Genomic DNA, 23,806 nt, shown 5'->3' with positions numbered 1-23,806 from the left:
TCCTAGGAGGAGGTAGAGAGATTCTCTGATGAGAGTTTCTCATTTTGAAATCAGGCTGTACCTGCTTGTTAGAGTCAGGGGGTGACATCCCAGAGCCAGGCCAGCTGAGCCTGGAGCCTGGTCATCCTCTGCCCCTCACCCAGTGTCTTCCCCAGGCCACCGAGGCTGTGGGCAGCCCCACTGGAATGCTCCCCAACGTTCCAGGGGGCTGGGGTGCTCCTTTAAGTTCCTACCCCCAGTAGTCTCTCCCACTTCAGAAAAATCCTCTTGCCACTAGAATATGGGGTGAAATCTTTCACAATGGGATTATTTCCTGAAGCACCTTAAACATGAACTTGAGATAAGAGCCTCTGTGTATGTCAGTGCTGTCCCTGAGCCAAATTTTTTAAACTTAAACTATATAGGTAGGTACATTGTTATTAACTTAATTAGGGGACTCCTAAGGCTTAGGAGAGCCACACTCAAGGGGCCAAAGAGCCGCATGTGGCTCACGAGCCGCAGTTTGCCGACCACGGGACTAGACCGTCATGCCGATGGCACATCTTAGGAGCACCTCTTCCCACAGTAAAGACATGGGTGACGGGACAGAGGATGACAACGAAGGCTGAAAGCGGCCGAGTCCCCTCTGTGCGGTCCGAGGGCTGTCTTGCAGGTAGGTGGATGCACTGTCATGTGCCAGTTCTGGGTCAGGCTGGGGACCAGCAGGCACATGGACTCTCTGCTACTTAATGGAAGGGGAAACTGAGGCACAGCAAAGAGGAATGATTAATCATGGCTGAACTACTGCCTGTAGTAGAGCAGGGACCGGATCCCAGCCTCCTGAGGGCAACGTGGTCCAGTTTGCTGCTTAGGAAGGCACTCCAGCATGATGCAGGTCAAACTCAAGGGCCGCAACTGTGGGACTGGGTGGGACGCATGGGCTTGGCTCGCTCCAGGGAGATGCTTCTCTCGACTGGCCTGGAGCTGCAGGAGAAGCTCTCTGGAGTGCTCTGTGCAAAGGGTTTTGCTTGTCTCACCCTAAAGGACGGTCCTAGGAGGAGGTAGATTCTCTGATGAGAGTTTCCCATTTTGAAATCAGGCTGTACCTGCTTGTCATAGAGTCAGGGTGACATCCCAGAGCCAGGCCAGCTGAGCCTGGAGCCTGGTCATCCTCTGCCCCTCACCCAGTGTCTTCCCCAGGCCACCGAGGCTGTGGACAGCCCCACTGGAATGCTCCCCAATGCTCCAGGGGGCTGGGGTGCTCCTTTAAGTTCCTACCCCCAGTAGTCTCTCCCACTTCAGAAAAATCCTCTTGCCACTAGAATATGGGGTGAAATCTTTCGCAATGGGATTATTTCCTGAAGCACCTTAAACATGAACTTGAGATAAGAGCCTCTGTGTATGTCAGTGCTGTCCCTGCTCCATTTAGAGGTGAACAAGTTGTGCACCCCTGGATGGCCCTGCCTCTCTGGCATGTGGGTGTAACTACCTTGCCACTGCCCACTTCCTGTTCTTAGACTCCCTACTAACGGAAGATTCTAGGGCAAAGAGCCTGTCAGCACGACCACAAGGGGCAGGGTAGGGGTCTCCAAGGCAATCCTAGGATTCCTGCTCCTGCAGAGCCTGTATCAGGACAGCACAGGGGCCTCCTGACTGGTGTGGGGGTACAGGAGCCTGTCAGGAGGGTCCATGAGGCAGTCTTCAGGATCTCCACCCGTTCCCGTAGGATGGATGGGCGGCTTCTGGGCCACGGCCTCCTCCACATGGCGCGCTCCCATCTTCTCCGTCCTGAGCACAGCCCCTCAAGTGGGAGGAAAGAGAAGGCACCATCAGACTTGGGGAAAACACAGTACATGAGGATCCCCTTCCCACTGCCAACTGCACCCCAAGGTATATCCAGTGGAAAAATACGGTGGCAGCACAGTCTGGAGACATGACTAGGGCTGCAGGCTGATCTATGCCCACGCTGGGACACAGGACCTCCCCTAGGGGCTGTTTGTCCCTTGAAGTCTGAAGATAGTTGGTTGCTACAACCAGGAGGGTACTATGGGTATCCAGTGGGTATGTAACGGGTAAAGGCGAAGGACGCTGCTGAAGACCCACCACCCACAGGACGGGCCCTCACAAAGATTTATTTGGCCTCAAATGTCAACAGTGCTGAGGCTGAGAAAGCCCGCCTGGGAAGGCTTTATCATATAACATCTGGTAGGGTTCGCTATTTGCTTCAGATGTACAAATCCCTGTGTCCCCAGGAGAACCACCTGCAGAAGGGCACAGCTGGTAGCATCTCTGTCTCCTCCCCCACAGGGCTGGACACGACAACAAATGCTGGGATGAAGGACTCCCCTCCACCCAGCTACAGGTCAGGGCCACCCTACTTCCTACAGAGCCTCTGTCAACCCTGAGACCCAGTCCACTGCTGCCGACTACAGATGCAGAGGTGAGAAATGAGAGCAGAAGGCCTGGCTGGTGTTTCTCAGTGCTTAGAGCATCAGCCCATGCACAAAAGGGCACGGGTTCAATTCCCGATCAAGGGTATGTACGGGGTTCCAAGTTTGATCCAGTCAGGCGTGTGTGTGAGGAAACCATGAATGTGCCTCTCTCACATTGATGTTTCTCGCTCTTTCTATCCCCATCCCTCCCTTCCACTCTTTCTAAAATATCAGTGGGAAAAATATCCTCGGGTGAGAATTAACGAGAGAGAGAGACAGAGAGAGAGAGAGAGAGAGAGGGAGAGAGAGAGAGAGAGAGAGAGAGAAAGAAAGAAAAGAAGGAAGGAAGGAAGGAAGGGAGGAAGGAAGGAAGGAAGGAAGGAAGGAAGGAAGGAAGGAAGGAAGGGAGAGAGAGGCAGGAGACCAGCTGGAAGAGCCATCAAGAGACAAATCACAGCTCTTTCTCTGTTAAATAAACCATGAGGAGCCTAGGGAACCTCTGTAACTATCATGTTTACTTTGGTTTTCAGTGACCACCTGCAAAGAAAACAACTTCTTGCTTCGGACTTCCAGTAAGTTGCCTCCCATATAATGTAACATCCCCCTCAAGCCTTGTCCCTGGACCAGCCTCCAGGCCAGTAGGCAGTGCCCTCAGGACTGCCCCCCTGCCTGGACCACCCCCACCTTCTTCACCAGCACCTTCTCCACAGCCCTCTGACCTGCACTGACCTCCTCTCCAACCTCCCAACTCTGCATAGCCCATCCAGAATGTGATATTGCTGCCCCAACTGGTCCAGTCATCTGGTTATTCCCAATAGTCGGCACTGCTTGCTGGTCCCTGTTCTAAGCACTTGACATGTATTAATTCGCTTTACTGATGAAAAACAAAGCACAGAATGATTAACTTGCCCAAAGTCACACACTAGTTAGCGGGCCGGAAGTTCGTGCTCTCAGCACTGTATCTGTGCTTACAGTGAGGGCCTCTTGCCTCTCTAGCTGGATCATAAGCACCTGGAGGGCAGGGGTCAGATCCCAAGCAGCCACTGGTTAGTGAATGGCTGGGCACACACAGAAGCTCAGCAATACCTCAGGCCAAGCCCCTTGTGATGGCTGATTTTATCAGATGCTCCTGCTCACATGGGACTGGGAAGATGAGATTCCCTTTCACCGTGTTTCCCCCTCCAGGAACTCTACCATGTAGACTTACTTGCATAGGAATGGGGTGGCACCGGGGCACAGGTGTAGGCGTGGCTGAAGCGCCGGCCCGAGGAGGTTAGGTACCAGTGCTGGATGGCGGGCTGCGGGTCATACTGGGTGACTGCCACACCATTCACTGCTGTCATCATGAGCATGTTGGTCACCTCATTGGAGAGCTTGGTCCTCTCTTCGGTCCTGATCCGGTTCATGGCACTGAACCCACGCTCACAGCAGGAGGTGGAGACGGGCACACAGACCACCGCTGCCACCAGCCTGCTCAGCAAGGGGAAGCGGCAGTGCTGGGCCAGGGCGCTCTTACACAGCATGGAGAGCGGCAGGTTCCTGGCCGTGGCTTTCAGGCCCAGCCACTCCTCCAGGAGGGCGTGCTCGCTGTACCCTGGGGGCATTGAGAGCTCAAAGTACCTGGCAAGGGCAAGGATATCATCATTCCCAAAACTGGCCAGTTCAGTGCCACTGGGCCAGGTCATGGTGTCAAACACCTCCATGTTTTTGAGTTGTGGGGGACGGTGTGTGTCAAACCTCTGCTGGAGGTACTCAGTCCCTGTCAGGATCACTCTCTCCCTGTCCGCCCGGAAACGCTGCTCTGCCACCTCCGTTCTGTCTAAGGAAATGCCATGCAGCTGCCCATCCTGGAAGCTGGCGTTAAACTCTTCCTCTTTGGGCCCCGCCCGGTGACGGAGGGTCTCCAGAGCGACATAGGCCCGTCCCAGCGTGGAGTTCACCTCCGTAATCAACACCACTTCTTTCCGGCACACCTCAGACAACGGCCTGTAAATGCTCAGGAAGTCCAGCAGGAAGTGGCAGAACTTGATGAAATGGAAGTTCTTCACGAGCTTCAGCATGCCTTTGGCCCTGTGCCCAATCTGGCCCCCGGCCTCTGCCACACTCTGGAGGTGCCCAGCCAGGGCAGGCCAGCTCAAGATGAGCACCGTCAGTGTGCGCCTCCTACTGGCCACCCACTTGACTGCATTCAAGTCCTTGAGGCGGGTGATTTCCTGCTCCAGTGCCGCAGCACCTTGCTGCAGCTCTGTCAGCCTTTTGTTGGAGGATTGGTAAAACTTGAAGATGGTTCGGATGTGCCGGTCACACTTCTTCACCAGATCAATGCCCCCACAGGCATCCACCACAGCCAGGGGCAGCCGGTGGGCCACACAATGGACGGGCAGCAGCTGGGGGATGATCTCCTGGAACTTTCCCACAAGGCCTCCTCTGTGGCTCAGCATGGTTGAGCCATCGGTTCCCAGACCCACTACCCAACCAGGCTTCCGGAAGGGGATGTCCAGCTCATCCAGTGCAGAGACAATGGTCTCGAAGTACCCATCCACTGTCTCACTGTAGAGCGGGGCCAACGTGATGTAAGACTCTTTCAGCTCCATCCCCTTAAAGTAGCGGATGTAAATGGCCACACAGGCCTGGTCTGAGGAGTTGGTGGAGCTGTCCAACAGCATGCTCACGCAGGGCGAGTTCCGGACGTCCTCGAGGATCTCCTTCTTCAGAGTCTCAGAGATGTATTTGATGAACTGGGTGCACGCAGTGCGGTTCCGGTACTTGCTCAAAATCATGGTCCCTGTGCTTTGGAGGAGCTGCAGGATCTTCTCAAAGTCATTCAGTGGCCTCGAGTGGTAGGCGATGGAGTAGGCTGCATTGAAGAAGTGCTCCATGTTGGCCATCAGGTCACTGGAGATCTCTGGGACTAGGGCAGCCTGAGGGGTGTCCTCCTGAATTTCAACAGTGTTGACACAGAGCTTGTGTGCTTTGCTGACTTCGTGGTATTTTAAAGTCTCCACTTTAAATGGCCCCGTGTAACCTTGGACTAACCGCGATGACCTGTCGTGGAGATTCGGTTTTTCTTTGCAAGCTGAGCAGAAGAGCTTGGTCTCTTCTGAGTCAATGACTAACCATGGGAACTGCCCAAACCATGACCTCTGAATGGAGCGGGGTCTGTAAGTCCTCTTGATTTTCCTAGGCCCATCTGCTTCCACGTCACAAAGGCTGGACCTGCAGTAGGAGGCACATGTCTCCACGGGAGGAGCTAGAAGCAACGCAGATTCCACAGCCGAGGCCTGCGTGTCTGCCTCTCCGGCAGCCACCATCTTCTTTTTCCCTTGGGAGCAAATCAAACTGCTTGATTTTGCTGCCCAGAACTCTGCAGTCTCCCATCAGCTAAGACACCCAATGTAATAAGTATCCTGATGCAAAGCAGAAAGGATGAATGTGGTCCACCTTTCCAGAGAGCATTACTGGCTTCCCCGTTATTATCTATGGAAGTCAAGAATTGTTTGCTGCCCTAGCCGGTTTGGCTCACTGGATAGAGTGTCAGCCTGGGGACTGAAGAGTCCCGGGTTCGATTCCGGTCGAGGGCATGTACCTTGGTTGCAGGCACATCTCCAGTAGGGGGTGTGCAGGAGGCAGCTGATCGATGTTTCTCTCTCATCGATGTTTCTAACTCTCTATCCCTCTCCCTTCCTCTCTGTAAAAAATCAATAAGATATATTAAAAAAAAAAAGAATTGTTTGCTAATCTCTGTGGGCTCTTTAGCCAGCTTCCCCCTCTCTATCCACACAGTGACCCAGGATCATGTGACATCAGCTACTAATAAGCTTAGTTGACCACTTTGGCCATAGATGCTATTGGATAAACAGGTGGCTTTAATCCTCTTCTGAGGCATCACAAAAAAATGAGGTTAAACATCCATAAGTCCTTATGAGCCTTTGAAAGAAGGGAAGCTCAGAAGTATAAACAGGAGCTACTAGCCAACAAGTTACTGCTGGAGATATGCAAAAAACTAACTCCCAGAGGCCAGCAGTGCTAAAAACCAGAGGAGGAGGGAGAGAGTAGAGGCTCACAGGCCTGTGGGCACATCGCTGATCAGAACCAGCATCTCCCACACCCCTCCTCCCATCAGCTCAACCACAGGTCCCTTTAGCACTTCTGCTCATCAGAGTTCCTTATTATTTCCATACTGTCCTGGTTTCCCAGTTTTCTACGCTCTGAGGGCAGGGTTAATTTCATATTATCTCTGTCTACCCAGAGTCTGATACAGGGCCTGGTGCACAATAGGCTCAAGTTAAGTATGGCTGAACTAACACTGTGTGACTTGCCACAGCTACCTGGGCCCCTGGACGTGCCCTCCAGAACTCAGTAGATCAATACTCACCTGGAGAACAACCTTTCCCCCACTTCGTCCCCTTTGGATCCTTGATCCAGGGTGCAGCTCTATGTTCCAGTTTTGATATCAAGTCTGGTTTGGTAGCCACAGGCCCTATTGCAAGGACAAAGAGTCATACTGACGTCACTGCTATTGACCATCAAGTCCAGTAGCCCGCCTAAGGCTATTTATGGTTCCTGAAATATCAGGGATGCCTCTGGGTCTATCTCTTAATCGTCTATTCAGCCAGAGGCATGATGGATGCCCATTCATCTAGGGTGCCAATTTATTCTTAAAACCCAAGAGGTACCCAGAGTAGGGTGTATCCATCAGCCAGGATAAATAACTTCCTTAGATCCATGGGCCACGGGCCAGCCAAATGCATCTAGAGTGGAAAGCATGAAAATAGGAAGAACCATGGGGGATAAAGTAGAAAGAGAAAAGACAAGGACGATAAAGAAAGCCAGCCGAGAAGTGGAAGAGTGCCACCAACTACTGTCCAATGCACTTGAAAGGCCCCTTAAAAATGTCCACCACCTGCCATGAAACCCGAAATCTGACTAGAAGAGGTTCATGTCTTTGGGTCAAACACTGCCCTTTATTTAAAACGTGAATATCCCTCAAGGGTATACAAAGAACTCACTTTCTTGATTTAAAATAAAATCCATTAGTGTCCACTTACATGCTTCTGTATGTGTCTATGTGAATGTGTGTATAAACTTTCTTTGGAAGGACATACAGACAACTGATGACTGTGGGGCTGCTGGGGAGGAGCAAAAGATGAGGTCACGGGGAGATTACTTTCACTAACCAACTTTTAGGTGATTGAATATATGTATATTTACTATATGTGCCTATATGTATCCAGGTATTTACTATTAATAAAAATATAATAAAGTATTAAAGTATGGTGGGTTGAACACATATCCTGCTTAAAACAAGGCATAAGCCCAAGAGAAACATTGAACTAGAAATGTGAGTACATTTTTCAAAGACGGAAAGATAAAAGAGCAAGAAAAATAACAGCTGAACACCAAATCCTGGCAGAGGGGGTGAAGGAGGAGGATATGAATTTGGCCATAGAATCCCTGGAAGGTTTAGGACCCGGAGGCCCCATGTGGAGTAAAAGGTGGTGGGAAAGGGATGGGAGGACATGGGGCCAACTCAAAGTCTACACAGACCAACTCCACCCAGGTCCTCTCACCCATTCCAGGAAACCAGAACACACCACCACCCTCACCCAAGGAGAAGAAGAGAGATCGAGTCTATAGGAAACCTAACCAGAAAGGCTGGGACCCTGGGATAGTGGGGAGAGTGGAAGAAAGGTGAAGAAGGGTTGCAATACAGACACGAGATGAAGACAGTCTAGATTCTGGAAGGCGTGTTCCTCTGCTCCAAGACCATTGGTTCAGCCTATACCCTCCAAGCAGGGGACTGGAAGAGTTTTCTTTTCAGAAGAAACTGAATTGCCCCCTCCCCACCCTCTTTCTCCTCCAAAAACCTATGCAGATTGACTTCTGTGGGCACTTCAGTGAGACATCCAGGTTCACAGCTGGTCACCCTACAGCGAAGCTTACCCCTTCATGAGCCCCAGCCATGCACATAAGGCTTTCCATACAGGTTTTTTTTAAAGGCTTTACTCTTAAATATGTGTTAACCTAATGATATTTATTTATTTGAGACAAGCCTCTAACATAAAACAAGTCGGAAAAAGGATGGAAGAAAGTAGAGATAATGCAAGGAGCAAAACAGAAATTCAAAAAACAACAACAACAAAAACAAAGAGAAAATGCATGATAGTCATCCATGAAAAGAGCAATAAAGCTCTTAAATTTAAAATGAGACAGAAGAAATTTTAAAAAATTAAAAGGAATTGTTAGAAAATAAAATTGAGGAAATCTCTAAGGAAGCGGAACAAAAAAGTTAGAAGCAGAAAACAGGAGAAAAAGAGAAAAATAAAACAAAACTAGAGGTTTAACTTAAAAAGTGTAATATCTAACAATTAGGACTTTTTGGAAGAAAGAGAGAAAATAGGTATGGAGATATAATAAAAGAATTTTTCCCCAAACTGGAAAAAGTGAGTTTCCACACTTCAGAACTCTGGAATAGATCTTAAAAAGAATATAAAAACAGGCTGTGTTCAAAGATTTAGGAATAAAAAGGCATTTATACTTCTCAATAGCACCTGTAAGACCTAAAAGCAATGCTTTCAAAATGCTGAGGAAAATTATTTCCAACCTGGAATTCTATACCAACCCAAACTATCAATTGTGAGGGCATTTTCTAATATGCGGAGTTTTAAAAATATTTCTTCCCATGCACACTTTCTTAGAAAGTTACTGGAGGATGTGCTCCAACAAAGCAAAGACCGAACCTGAAAGAAGAGACAGATCCAGGAAACAGGGGAAAGACAAAGGACAGTGTGAGGCCACAGCTATGCAGCAGGCCCGGACGATCACTCGTTTAGACAGAGCAGAGGCAATGGAAGACCCGCGACAGCAGTCTCCAGACCAAGAGTGAAGCGGATCGGTCACTGGAGTTTGATCATGGGGAAAAGGTTCCTCAGAGGAGTTGTGGAATTTCACTGGAGATTTTCAGAAGAACTGGTGACAGGACAGAAAACTGGCAAAAGAAAAAATAAGAAAGAAATTCAATTCCAGGGGAAAATCCTACAACAAAGGAAATATCGTAATATGCCACTTTGATCAGAAGTAAATCATATATAATCATAAACAGTTCACATTGAATTAACCAAAAAGTGTGGTGTACCTGTTCTGAGAGGATGGAGGGAAGAGAAGGGGGGGGCGGTGAGGTAAGAGGACCATATCTTCATCTTCCATAGTAGGAATCAATAGGTAATATCTAAAATCAATAAATCAGGAAGAGCAATAAACATATGCAACAGGATAGTCAAGTGTGATTCTGTCTGCCTGTTTTGGCTGAAGGTCCCCCCCAAAATAGAAGCCAACTATCCCCATTCCAAAGCTAGACACAGAAGCCTAACTGGGAAGGAGGGAAGCTAAAACACTGAGCCGTAACCCACGCCCTCGCCTCAAAGAGGGAATCAAAGCACTTGGAGTGACAAGGTCAGGGAGTTGGATATTGGAGATGTTTCTGGAAAGAGCTGTCAAGTGCATTGTGAGCCTCCTCCACATACTACCACGGGGAGGGGTGGGGCGGGCTACTTTCCCCTGACCTTAAGCCTAGTGGGAACGACAACCGGACCTGTATCTTCTGGGGCACGCCCTCGCCTCAAAGAGGGAATCAAAGCACTTGGAGTGACAAGGTCAGGGAGTTGGATATTGGAGATGTTTCTGGAAAGAGCTGTCAAGTGCATTGTGAGCCTCCTCCACATACTACCACGGGGAGGGGTGGGGCGGGCTACTTTCCCCTGACCTTAAGCCTAGTGGGAACGACAACCGGACCTGTACCTCCTGGGGCTATGGGGCTACTCATGAATCCAGGCCTGAAAAAGACTAAGGCAGAAACTGGCTGATGGGCTCCCTTGTGGTGGCCATTCTGGAAGAGCCTACTTTCCCAGGGTTTGTTGGAGCAAAGGATATAAGTGTTTTCCATGGTCCCTGCAGACGTGGGCCCCACAGGAAAAGAGAAGAGACCCGAGCCACTTGAAGGGACTTTGCCCGCAGCTGTTCACATGGGAGCCAGGGAGAACCTTTCTCGTACCTCTCCTCCCACCCACCCACCAGCGTTCCCACCCAGGTAGTGGCAGAGGTCCTGGAACAAGCTGGAGGGTAGGAGAACTCCCTTCTTCCTACCGCAAGATTCAGGTCTAGACTTGAGGCAGGTTCAGGTAGGAGAGGCAAGAAATTTTAGCTTGAAATGAGGTCCAAAATTTTGACTACTACACCAGGACCAGACTTTTGTTTCCTCGTTGTTTTTGTACAATTTTGCTATCATTTAAAACTTATAGAAAAATTCAACAATAATAATAATACAGAAAACTCCAATCATTAATTTTGTCCCGTCTGCTTTATCATGTTCTTGCATCATAGCTTAGCTAACCTGCTTTAAATGTGCTCAGAACACACTATCCAGAAATCACTGGCCACACAGCATACTGTATTTAGGGTAGCCACTGTTTACCCTCATGATCGGGGGGTTGGCTGGGAGATGTGGCCGCCCAGAATCATGGGAGAGTATCTTACTGAATATCGCTCACTCAGGAAAAGATCAAAATTCAAAATACAGCTTCTACTAAATACATATTGCTTTTGCAGCTTCTACTAAATGCATAAAGTCGAAAAATCTTAAGTCGAACTATTGTAAGTCAGGGACCATCTGTATATGTATAATATATAAATTATATATATGTATATTATATATATATACACACACACACACACAATATTTTTCTGAACCAATGCCCCGACATCCATGCTCACCCAAGATGCTCATCACCACCAGGATGGCGAACAGGAGGACGGCAATGGCTCCGAGCAGGAGACGGGTGGTGGTGTCTGAGGAGAAGAAAAAAGGTTTGATTCCAGGCCACCCACTCACCACCAATCGCCACAGCCAGGCCCACGTCCCAGGAGTGAGGAACTCGGGTGGGGCCAGCCGTCTGGGCGGTCACAAGCGCTCCCGATGATTCTGATCTCACTCAGGCCTGAGAGGGGCTGTTCCAGAGCCCAGCCCTGACTCCCGCATTCCCCTGCGGGATCGCCCTCCCTCCAGAGCTCCGCACCTGAACTCCTCCTGTGGCCCGAAGAGATTTTTGTGTTTTTTTTTTTTAACATATTTTTATTGATTGCAGACAGGAAGGGAGAGGGGGGGAGAGAGAAACCTCATAGATGAGAGAGAATCTTGGATCGGCCGCCTCCTGCACGCCCCCTAGTGGGGATCGCTCGAGCCCGTAACCCGGGTGGGCGGGCATGCGCCCTGGACCCGAATCCAACCTGGGATCCTAAGGTCCGCTGCAGGCTGACGTCGGCTCTACCCACTGAGCAAAACCGGCCAGGGCCACACCTATTTCTTTTCCTTAGGTGGGTGCAGGATAGATAGTTAACAGGCAACAATACACCTAGCCACTAACTTTGTGATAATTTGTTGTGTGGCAACTGAAAACTAGCATGACTTATATAACCAAAGTATAAAGATCAAAATCAGAAAATAGAACATTGATATAATACTACTATCTAATCCACAGTCCACAACTACGTTTCTTCAATTGTCTCGAAATGTCCTGTGTAGCTAACTATATGTCTATTTTTCCCAGGCCAGCACCTAATCCAGGATCATAAGCTACACTTAGTTGGCATGTATCTTAGGTCCCATTTGTCAGCCCTTCTTTGTCTTTAGTTATCAAGGCATTCTTTTCTTTTTCTTTTTTCTTTTCACTGTGGTAAAATATATGTAACATAAAATTGACCATTTTAACTATTTTAAGTGTTCAGTGCAGAGATATTAAATATATTCATAATGTTATTCAACCATAATCACCATCCATCTCCAGAACTCTTTTCATAAAACTGAAACTCTATACCACTAAATAATTACATCCCTATCTCCCAAACCAAGAACCCCGTACCCATCATTCTACTTTCTGTCTCTATGATTTTCACTACTCTAAGTACCTCAGCTACAGGTAATCAAACAATATCCATCTTTTTGAGACTACCTTATTTCAACTAGCATACTAGTTAATGTCCTTAGGGTTCAGCCACATTGTAGCATACTACAGAATTTCCTTCCTTTTTAAGGCTAAAATAATATTCCATTGTATGGATAGACCACATTATACTTATCTGTTCATCCATTGACGGGAACTTAGGTTGCTTACATGTTTTAGCTATTGTGAATAACAGTGTTATGAACATTGTTGCACAAATATTATCTTCAACAACCTGTTTTCAATCCCAGAAGTAGAAATGTTGTATCATGTGGTAATTCTATTTTTAATTGTTTTAGGAACTCCCCACTGTTTTCCACAATGACTGTACCACTTTCCATTCCCACCAACAGTGCACAAGGGTTCTAATTTCTCCACATCCTCACCAACACTTGCAGTTCTTTATTTTTTGGCTAGTAGCTATCCTGGTGGGTGTGAGGTGTTATCTCAATACAGTAGTTTTTATTTGCATTTCCCTAGTGATCAGTGATGTGGAGCATTTTTCATGTGCTTATTGGCCATTTGTATATCTTCTTTGGAGAAATGTCTATTCAAGTCCTTTGTTCATTTTTAAAAAATTAGGTTATTTGGCTTTTTGTTGCTGTGTTTTAAGAGCTATCTATATATTCTGGATATTAATTCCTTATGAGATGTATGATTTGCAAATATTTCCTCCCACTCTGAGTTACCTTTTTACTCTGTTGACAGAATCTCTCAATGCACAAAAATTTTAAATTTCATGAAGTCCAATTTGTCTACTTTTTCTTTTGTTACTTGTGCTTTGGCATCATATCCAAGAAATCACTCCCAAATACAATGTCATGAAGCATTTGTCCTGTGTTTTCTTCTGAGAGTTTTTTATGTCATACATTTAGGTCTTTGATACATTTTGACTTAATTTTTATATGGTTTAGATAAGGATTGAATTTCATTCTTTTGCATGTGGATGTCCATTTTTCCCAGGACCAACTGCTGAAAAGACTATCCTTTCCCCATTCAATAGTCTTGGCATCCTTGCCAAAAATCATCTGACCATATACATGAGGTTATATTTCTTGGTTCTCTATTCTATTCCATTAGTCTATAGTCTGTCTTTATGTCAGTACCACACTACTTTGAGTACTGTAGCTTTGTGGTAAGTTCTAAATTCAGGAAGTGTGAGTCCCTCAGCATTGTTCTTTTTGGCCTAACATGTGGTCTGTCCTGGAAAATGTTCCACATGTACGTAAGAATGTGTTTGCTGTTGTTGGGTAGAGTGCTCTGTATATATCTGTTAGACTAGTTGATTTATTGTGTTACATCCTCTATTTCCTAATTTATCTCTGTCTGTTTGTTCTATCCATTATTGTGAGTGGGGCACTAAAGTCTCCAACAATTACTGTAGAACTTTCTATTTCTTTCTTCAATTCTGTATTTTGTTTCATATATTTTGATAGTCTGTCATTAGGCACATAACAGTTTCTAATTGTTATATCTTCTTGCTGTGTTAACATATAATGTTATTCTTTGTCTTTGGCAATCTTTTTTAATTTAAAGTCTACATTGTCTGGTATTAGTAGAGCCATGCCTGCCTTTTTTTGATTACTATTTGTATGGAATTATCTTTATCCATCAGCTAACTTTCAATCTATTTGTGTCTTTGGATATAAAGTGAATCTCTTATAGATGGCATATAGTTGGAATATGCATTTTCATCCATTCTACCAATCTCTGTCTTTTGATTGGAGAATTTGATCCACTTTTACTTTTAAAGTGATTACTGATAAGGAAGAACTTGCTTCTGTCATTTTGCTATTTGTTTTCTCTATGCCTTATAGTTATTTTGTCCCTTATTTCCAGGATTACTGTCTTCTTTTGTGTTTAGTTGACTTTTTGTAGTGAAATGTTTAAATTCCTTTCTCATTTCCTTTTGTGTATATTTTATAACTAGTTTCTTTTTGGTTACTATGGGGATTCCATTTAACATCCTAAAGTTGTAACATTCTAATTTGAATTTATACCAGCTTAACTTCAATAGCACACAAAAATGCTATTCCTTTACAGCTTCATCTCCTTTACCCCTATTGACTATTGATGTCACAAAATTACATCTATATACATTGTATGCCCAAAACATAAACTAATAGTGATTTTTAAAGCATTAGTTGCTGCTGGAATTCCTAAGTTATGCTCAGCAGCCTGTTCTGTAAGCGCTAATAAAATAAAAAAAAGAAGTAAAAGCTTTATAACATGAAAAGTTGTCTTTCTGTTTTGATGCATGAGAACCTTGGGTGCTTGACAGTAAAAGAACAGGAAGCAGATGGAGGAGATAATGTTCTGGGAAGGTAAGAAACACTATGACCTTCATCATTCTCCAGTGCCTAGTCTAGTGACACCTGGGCCACTTGGCCACCAACCCTTGCTGGCTCCTGGAAAGATAAGGCAGCCTGGGCACAGACGAAGTGGAGGACACAATACACTTAGAGGCCCTTTCTTGCCTCCATGCCTTTGCTCACGCTGTCCCCTCCCGCTGTCATGTCTAGATGTCCTTCCACCTCCCTGTCCAGCTAATTTTCAACTCAGTTAAAACAATTCATACTCGGTGAAGACTTTGCTGATCTCTCCCTCTGTTGCCCAGGAAAATTAAATCACTCTCTTTAGCAGCCCTGGACACTTTTCCTGAACCTCTTTTTTTTTAAATCCTCACCCGAGGATTTTTTTCCATTGATTTTTAGAGAGAGTGGAATGGAGAGGGAAAGACAGAGAGAAATATTGACATGAGAGAAACGCATTGATTTGCCTCCTGCTGCACACGCCCTGACCAGGGCCAGGGCCAGGGCCAGGGAGAAGCCTGCAACCGAGGTACGTGCCCTTGACCATGCGTGCCCTTCGGTCCGCAGGCCGACGCTCTATCCACTGAGCCGAACCGGCCAGGGCCCGAACCTCTCTTATGGAGCTTGTGTTATTTTACAGTTTCTTATTAAAGTATCTGTCTCTCCCCAAAAGCCGCCAGCCTCTCGAAAGCAGAGACCTTGCTCAGACCTTGGAAGCAGAACGAGTTCAGGTTCGGCAGACACATAGTAGGTACTCAGTAAATGTCTGGTGGAGGACGGGTGATAGATGGGTGCAAAGGTGATAAAGTACAGTATATCCCAAAGCAAGGCGAGTTCTGAGGTGCGGAAGATAGACTCATTCTCTGCCTGTGAACACGGAAAGGGCGGAAATGGGAAGATGACCACAGCCACAGTGCCCTTGTGGGTTGCTCACGTCAAATGATGGTGGTGAACAAAGGTCTACATGAATCTTTACCCAGGGAGGCCAACAGCTCGTAATTCATCCGCATCACGTCCCTGTACAGCTCCTTCTGCCGCTGGTCTAGCACGCCCCACTCCTCCCGGGTGAAATACACTGCCACCTCCTCAAACACCACCGGGAGCTCCTGCAACAGAGAGCAGCAGTCACTCGGTGCGCCTCTTGCGTCAGACACTGGCATGACACTTTCGGGAGCCTCTCAGGGCCTGCGTTTCCTAGGAAGCTCACCAAGAGGCCAGATGTGCTCTGAGGAACTAGTTTATCCATCGAACTAAAGCAAATTCATGAGGCCTGGAATTAGTGAGTAAGAACCAAATGAGCCTCAGTGGGATCCCAGGGTCTCCTGGGAGGAAATATGAACATGCTGGAAGAATAGGGGTCTTGGTAGAGCCTTATGGCTGCACCCTGTCTCCTCCAGTCCTGAGGGGTGTCCTTACTCAGCCATGACTACTAAGGTGACCTCTGCCTCTAGGAGCACCTGCTGGAATTTCCCACTGGCGTGGAAAGGAAGGAGTAAAAAGCAACGAGAGATGCGACTAGGCTTACACACGCTTTACTGCTACAGGAATTCAGATTATAAGAGGTTTGGCCTGTTTATTAGCTTCTAATCTAAAAACTAGAAGGAACATGAATGTGAAGAGAAATAAGTCTTGACACTTTTCTGGATTCTGGAAAAATTCGAGCTTACGAACTTTAGCTGGGCCCTTCCGATGTTAGGTAAGAGGAACGTCTGAGCTCTGCTCCTTGGTGTACTAGAGGGGGTACTCAAACAGACTTGTAGCAAAATCCTACTTATAGGGAACAGTGAAAAATGGGGAGGGTTCTAGTTACTCAAAGATTCCAGTTAACAGTTTTCTCACAGGCCAACCTTCCAAAGAATTAGGAAATTACAAAATAAACCGAGAATTAGGGTCTTCTAGGACCCACGAGCGCTGCAGGGAGTGGGAGGAAAACACTGCATTGGCGGCCAAGGCCTGGGGGGAGGTCAACACCACGAGCCCTCGGACTCTGGACACGTCACTCCCAACGGTGCGTCCAACCAGGCTGCTCCCCCAGCCTCAGAGCAGCACCAAAATCACTACACAAAAGAACGTGCGTGAAGAGACGTGGCAGTGTTTAAAAGTGCTCCATGATTCCGCAGTCCGAGTTGAAAAGGAAATGTGAATTTGATGATTTACTAGTAAGCATGCTGCAGTTGTTCTGTGGTTGTTTTGGATTCTGGATAAAGATTACTATTCTGAGTCTAGGTGCTTCCCTGCTATCAGAAGTTAGAATGTTCTGTCCCACTAATTATGTTTTGTTATCTGCAAAAAGGAGATGATAATAATAGGGCTGTTGTCTTAAATAAATGAAAGTTCATGGAGAGCACTTAAAACAATGCCTAAGACATGACAAGCATCTTAGCTTATGGTAACATTAGTAGCAGGTAAGCTCATATACTTCTTTCATCATCATCACACAATATATGTTGTTCTCAGTATGGAATCCCCCCCTGGAGATGCAGCAACCATTATGAACATACTACCTGGCTGCAGGATTCAGCAGAGTCATTACGCACAATGTTAGTGTTTGAAGAGCTGCTGACGTCACTGGCGGTTTCTTTATGCCTCACATGGGAAATGCAGTCTACATACAATGCAGGAAGTGCTCCATTCCCCCCAGGCTCCTCCCGTTCAGCTTGAGAGCTGGGCAGGAGCTGGGCCGTATCACCATAGGCTCCCAGAGGCACCGTGGGCTGCAGAATGGGATAATCTGGGCTGGCATCTCGGAGGTTCCGGAAACGGGCTGCCCAGATGGGGTCCTGTGTTGCCAAAGCACTGATGCAGAACAGGTGAGCTTTGCTCTTGGCATGATATTTGAGAGTCTCCACCTTGAACGGTCCTGTATAGCCTTCTATCAGTCGGGACCGTCTGTCTTTGGCGGAGGGGTGTTCTCGGCAAGCGGAGCAAAAGAGAGCCGTCTTCTCCTCATTCATGACCAGCCACGGGAACTGTGCAAACCAGGACTTCTGGATGGACCGGGGTTTCAAGGGCTTTTTGCATTTTCCTGCACAGCCTTCCCTGATGGTGCCACTCTCTGCTCTGAAATGGGAAAGGCAGGCTTTCGTCTGAGGGGGGAGGTACGGTCCAGCTTCTCTGGCTGGCCCATGCATGTCCATTTCCTCCATGTAGCCCATCTTGTTTTTTCCTTTAGATAAAAGAGACAAAGGGAATTGCCCTCAAGTCCTAGAGTCAGAGCCACTGCCAATCACAGACACATCAACTACAAAAGCTGGAGATCACACAGACCAAAGTGACAGCCTCTCCCGCATTCTCTTCCTTCAGTCCCCCAGCTCCCAGGCCCACCTTACTGAGACAAAGGGAATTGCCCTCAAGTCCTAGAGTCAGAGCTACTGCCAATCATAGACACATCAACTACGAAAGCTGGAGATCACACACACCAAAGTGACAGCCTCTCCCCGCATTCTCTTCCTTTAGTCCCCCAGCTCCCAGGCCCACCTTACCACCTCCAGGAGGAAATCAGGTGGGTTTAAGCAGATGTTTTTTGTTTTGTGTTTTTTTTTTTTTAATTTAAAGGACAGACACACCTGGCCAAAAGGAGCTCGGTGCAATTTGATCTCTGCAACCCGAGACAGTGGCACAATCTTCAGGACTTCAAATTTATTTATAGATAAGAAACTGAACTAATAGAACATAGGGTCAAAAAAGAGATTTGAAGCCAAATATAGCTGCATCTCAGACATAGTGCGGGTTCGGTTCCAGACCACCACAAGAAAGTGAATATCGCAATAAAGTGAGTCACAGAAATTTTTTTATTTCCTAGTGCATATAAAAGTTATGTTTATTCTATACTGTAATCTATTAAATGTGCAATAGCATTATGTCTAAAAAATGTCTGTACCTTAATTAAAGAATACTTAATTGCTTAAAAAAAGCCAATCATCGCCCAGCCAGCTTGGCTCAGTGGTTGAGCATTGACCTATGAACCAGCAGGTCACAGTTCGATTCCTGGTCAGGGCACATGCCCAGGTTGCGGGCTTGATCCCCAGTGTGGGGCATGCATGAGACAGCAGATCAATGATTCTCTCTCATCATTGATATTTCTCTCTCTCCCTCTCCCTTCTTCTCTGAAATAAAAATAAAAATAAATAAAAAGCCAACCATCACCTGAGCCTGTTGGAAAAATGGCGCTAAATAGATTTGCTTAATGCAGGACTGCTATAAGCCTTCAATTTATTTTAAAAAGGAAAAAAAAGCAGCATCTGTGAAGTGCAAGAAAGCAAGGTTTGCCCTGTACTGCAACTCCATACTCAGCAGGAGTCCCCTCCACAGTATTCTCTGACAGACAGGCATCAAGACAGCTTTGGTCCCAGAGTTTCCTTAAGCTGCTATCCATCTTTGTATAACTTCCACCTTGGGGGGCTGCTTCAGCCTTCAAGAGAAACAAAGTCCATTCCTCTGTTACACCACAACCCTTCAAAGAGGTGGAAACCCTCATAACCTCACTAAGATTGTCCTTCTTCAAGTTTCTTTATTCGCTCCTTAGTTGAAATGCAGCTTAGACAACTCAAACTCCTCTGGAGATATTTTTTAATGCATCAATGTAAGTTCTGATGCCCAGGGCCAAGAACTTAAGAGACCAGTCTATAGTACTGCGCTAACCCAGGAGTACAAAACTCCGAATAAGAGTCAAGCATGGAAGAACAAAACAAATAGTATCAAGAAGTCTAGGGCTTGCCCTGACCAGTGTTGCTCAGTAGTTAGAGCGCCAGCCCAAGCACAAAGGGTCTTGCGTTCAATTCCAGGTCAGGGGAACATGCAGGAGGCAACCAAGTGATGTGTCTCTCTCACATCAATGTTTCTCTCTCTCTCCCCCACCCTCCCTCCCTTCCACTCTCTCTAAAAGTCAATAGAAAAAATATCCTCAAGCGAGGATTTAAAAAAAAAAGAAGTCTACGGCTCCTGTGGTCCATCTGAGAGAGACCATGAGGGAGAGCAAACTTCTGTGATTCAATTCACAGAGGAACTTTTTCCCACGCCCTTTTCCTCCCTCAGGAGGGGCTGGGTTAACTCAGTCTCTTACACAGTAACAGGTTACCATATGGCCCGGCTCTGCTTGAACCAAGCCAATCCCTGGACAGGACAGGTTTATCAAAGGAGGGAAACATAGCGAAATCCTTAGAACTTAGTAAATGACTATTCATCCACCCATCCATCCATTATTCAGTGATTATCTATTGTGCAACTACCATGTGCCAGGCATTGTTCTTAGCATTGGAAATACAGTAGTAAAGAAGAGCAAGTCATGCCTTCATGGAATTTATGCCAGGGGACATGTGCATATTTTAGTTATGGTGAAGTTGGGGTGGGGTGGGGGAACATTCATGTGTAAGTTGGTAGAGAACAGGGAGAAGCAGAGGATGAGACAGGAGTCCTCTCTCCAGCTAAGCCCCCTGCCCCCGGTGCAGGTCCACACTCACCTGGGTGGTGGCTCAGGAGATTCCTCTGGCCCTGGACATTGCCTTGCCATGGTTCTGACTCTTGCTCAAACTTACAGAACAGCTCTGGGTTGGCAATAGTTGGTCCTGAGTCAGGAAGGGAGAGAGAGAAGCATGAGATCTTGGATCTAGATCACAACACTAAGGAAAGATCCGTCTGTGACATCCTCTCAGCACTGTAGGATAATTGGTTAAGGAGGCAAATATAAATCTCAATATTTTAGCATAATGGTTTAGAAATGCTGGTATCCATGAGGCCCCTAAAAGAAAGGGACCAGTGAAAGCAATGAGGGGCACAGCAAGGTATGAAAACTATTGGTTCAGAACAGAGGCTCAAACTCGAAGGCTGAGAAGGAGCAGAGCGATAACACAACTGAGAAAACTGTGGCCAACCGTGTACCGGGACAGCTGCTACTCCACTCCAGGAGGAGGCCACCATCCGGACGCAGGGCCAGCACTGCCTGACGGTCCCATTTTTCAAGAGAAGCCAGAAATCCATAGTTTTATGTGAAAACTCCCAATGGTGAAATACTGATAACTTATATAGTATTTTTTAAAGAAGCCAAACAAAAGTGTTGAAAGCAAAAAAAATAAAATAATCTGCAAACCTAATCTGGCCCATGAGCTACTACTTTGCCACTTCTGGTTTAGAAGAATTAGTGGTTTTCAAGTGTTTTAGCACAGGAAGACCCAACCCAGCAACAATCCCCCCACCCACAGAGAGCGAAGACTGTCATTCTCATAACTCTTAGACACAGACCAAGATTAAAAGAAGAAAGGACAGGCATGACAGATGGCCATCAAATTGAAATCAGAAAATAGTATCTATGCAAGCACACACCTGAAATACAATTGCCGCTGTCCATGGTACACAGAGTCTACCCATAGAAGCAGAGAAAGGACATTCAGAAAATAGAAAGATAACCACATGGGCACAAAATTTTAAGTTGTTTTATCTTATTCAACCTCTATGACAATCCTATGAAGAGGGAAGTCAAGGCTGAAAAAGGTCACACCAGTGTCATATGGTAGAGCTGGGACTGAGAACAGATTTCCACACTCCAGGTCTGACACTCTTTCTACCTCGTGTCCTGTGGGCAACAGAATTCACCTTGCAGTCCAACATAACACAGGTAGGGCTTCCCATCTGGCAACTTGGGATACCCTGAGCATCATGGCGTAGCCCAATTTTTCCCAATTCTCTTGACCAATTTAAAGAAAGGGTAGTGAGTGATCATGACCAGGTAGAAAGGTAAGTTAGGTAAGTGAGAAAAGGGACTGAGCAGATATAAATAGTATAAAGATGCCTGGAAAAAATGGTAGGATTCCATAAAATTCTCAAGTATGTCACAGTCGGATGCACTTGGGAATGCCAATCCAGACTCACTCAGGTGGGGGGAAGTGAACCCACACCCTGGGGTGCCACCAGCCTGTCAGAACCACAGAGCTCCTTCTGTTGCTGACTCAGCAGCATCCATTCCTCCTGAAGCAAGTACAAATGATGTCATCAAATGTCACAGGAGCCTGAAAGGAAAAATTATACCAGCTAAGGACCAACTTCATCCTTAGATCAGTCTTTCATACCTGTGTTCATGATTACCTAAGGTCATCTCCTACTCTGGGAGTGTAACAGATTGGAGGAGGGGGCACCGTCAACCAACATACAAGACTACATCCCATGTCACACCACCTGGGTTCAAATCACAATGTCAGTGAGGCTCAGTCTTCTAGGAAAGGCAATGCACTGAAACAAAAGAATCATAAAGAAGGCTGGATCGGGAATTCCATAATCCCTTCCCTGCCTGCTCTTCAAGGGCTTCCCACGGGAACCATTAGTTCTCAGCCTCAGCAACAACTCAGGGCACATTCTATTTAAAAGTGTATTTATTTTTACTTATTGATTTGAGAGAGATGAGGAAGAGGAAGAGAGGGGGGGAAGAGATATCAATTTTGTTGTTCCATTTATTTATGCATTCATTGGTTGATTCTTATATGTACCCTGTATGTACCCTGACCGGGGATTGAACCCACAAGCTTAGCGTATCCAGACGATGCTCTAACCAACTGAGCTACCAGGGCCTCAGGGCACATTCTTTTGCAAAATCTTGAACAATGTAAGCTTCCCTGAGGAAGATGTACCTGAACCTAGAACTAGTTGAAAGTCATGCAGAATTATGTCTGAATGAAGTTGATGATCAAGACAGGAAAAGCTTTGGAGCTGAGAACCACATCCCATCAGCTTATAAAGCAGCTCTGACCCACCAAGAAAAGGCGACAGGGAGTGCAGGCAATGATTTGGGGATTATAAAAGAGCAGTAACTGCCCAGCCGGTGTTGCTCAGTGGTTGAGTGTTGACCTATGAACCAGGAGGTCACGGTTTGATTCCCAATCAGGGCGCATGCCCAGTTTGCGGGCTCAATCTCCAGTGGGGGCATGCCAGAGGCAGCTAATCAATGTTCCTCTCTCATCATTGATGTTTCTCTCTCTCCCTCTGAAATCAATAAAAATATTTTTTAAATTTTAAATAAAAGAAAGAGCAAGAACTAGCTGATGCAAGAAAATGGAATCCTCACCCAGCAGTGGACAAAATGAGAAACAACTCAAATTATACCACTAATTCTTCAAAAGACTCAGGTTGAGGCAGCACTTCGAACCTCTGGCCTGGGAACGAAGGCAGTAAGGCCACAATTATAAGAATTTTAGGGAAATCTGTTTGCCAACAAATGCCTACTGAGAGTCCCCAACAAGAGGCAGTAAGATGACAGAAGCTGACAAGGCCCTCCCCCCCTACTACATGCTCAGAGCTTTTAGGTAGAATTTTGTTTTTCCACTGTGGAGTGGTGTTAACTAACAACTGGACTTCCAGAATTCTAAGGACAAACTCTAACAGGGCAGACAGAGACCAAAACAGGTTGGGGTAGGAGGTGGGGGGACAGGAGAGGAACTGAAGAAATGGAGGTGAGACATGGAGAAGAAAAATTGACAAAAAAAAAAATATATATCACACACACACACACACACACACACTAATAAAAGAGAAAGATGCAAATTAACCATCACTCCACCACACCCACAAGCCAATCAGGCGCGAGTATGCAAATTAACCCAACTAAGATGGCGGCGGCCACAGAGCTGGAGCAAGCAGAAGGCTTGGGTTGCCCCCAGCGATGGAGGAAGCCAAGCTTCCCGCCTGCCCTGGCCGCTCAAGGCTACAAAGTTTCAATTATAGAAGACAAATAACTCCCAGATACCTGCTTCCAGCCCACCAAAAGAAAAAAGAGGAAAAAAAAGGAGAGGCTGGGAGCTTGGGTCGCCGGGGGGCGTGGCCAGCTTGAAAACGGCCCTCAGCCCCTCACCCAGGCTGGCCACACCCCCATGGGGTGAGGGTCCCCGCTGGGGGGCTTGGCCAGCCTGAAAACAGCTATCAGTCCCTCACCCAGGCTGGTCAGGCACCCCATTGGGGACCCCCACCCTGAAGGGGGGTGTGGCCAGCCTGAAAATGGCCCTCAGCCCCTCACCCAGGCTGGCCACACCCATGGGGTGAGGGTCCCCACTGGGGGGCTTGACCAGCCTGTAAACAGCCATCAGCCCCTCACCCAGGCTGGCCAGGC

At 46.8% G+C, this 23,806-nt stretch overlaps 1 protein-coding gene across 3 annotated transcripts in view; it reads right to left on the bottom strand.

The window, feature by feature from the left end:
* Window positions 1-469: 469 nt before the first annotated feature.
* Window positions 470-23,806, bottom strand: part of ZNF862 (zinc finger protein 862) — a 24,888-nt gene continuing 1,551 nt past the window's right edge. Inside the window, exons 1-7 of one of the 3 annotated variants that reach the window (XM_014541106.1) lie at window positions 21,037-21,208; window positions 20,178-20,282; window positions 17,223-17,884; window positions 15,695-15,824; window positions 6,787-6,891; window positions 3,619-5,733; window positions 470-1,780 (exon numbers count right to left, since the gene is read on the bottom strand). In XM_014541106.1, coding sequence (XP_014396592.1) covers window positions 1,608-1,780; window positions 3,619-5,733; window positions 6,787-6,891; window positions 15,695-15,824; window positions 17,223-17,884; window positions 20,178-20,282; window positions 21,037-21,061 — 3,315 coding nt within the window. In that variant the 5' untranslated portion in view covers window positions 21,062-21,208 and the 3' untranslated portion in view covers window positions 470-1,607. Of the gene's footprint in view, window positions 1,781-3,618; window positions 5,734-6,786; window positions 6,892-15,694; window positions 15,825-17,222; window positions 17,885-18,676; window positions 18,706-20,177; window positions 20,283-21,036; window positions 21,209-23,806 lie in introns of those variants that run through there. The other 2 variants (XM_014541107.1, XM_014541108.1) reach the window with 2 other exon arrangements.

The sequence above is a fragment of the Myotis brandtii genome, unplaced genomic scaffold (assembly GCF_000412655.1).
Source record: "Myotis brandtii unplaced genomic scaffold, ASM41265v1 scaffold260, whole genome shotgun sequence".
Classification (NCBI taxonomy): Eukaryota; Metazoa; Chordata; class Mammalia; order Chiroptera; family Vespertilionidae; genus Myotis; species Myotis brandtii.
This window is presented reverse-complemented; position numbering and strand designations above follow the sequence as displayed.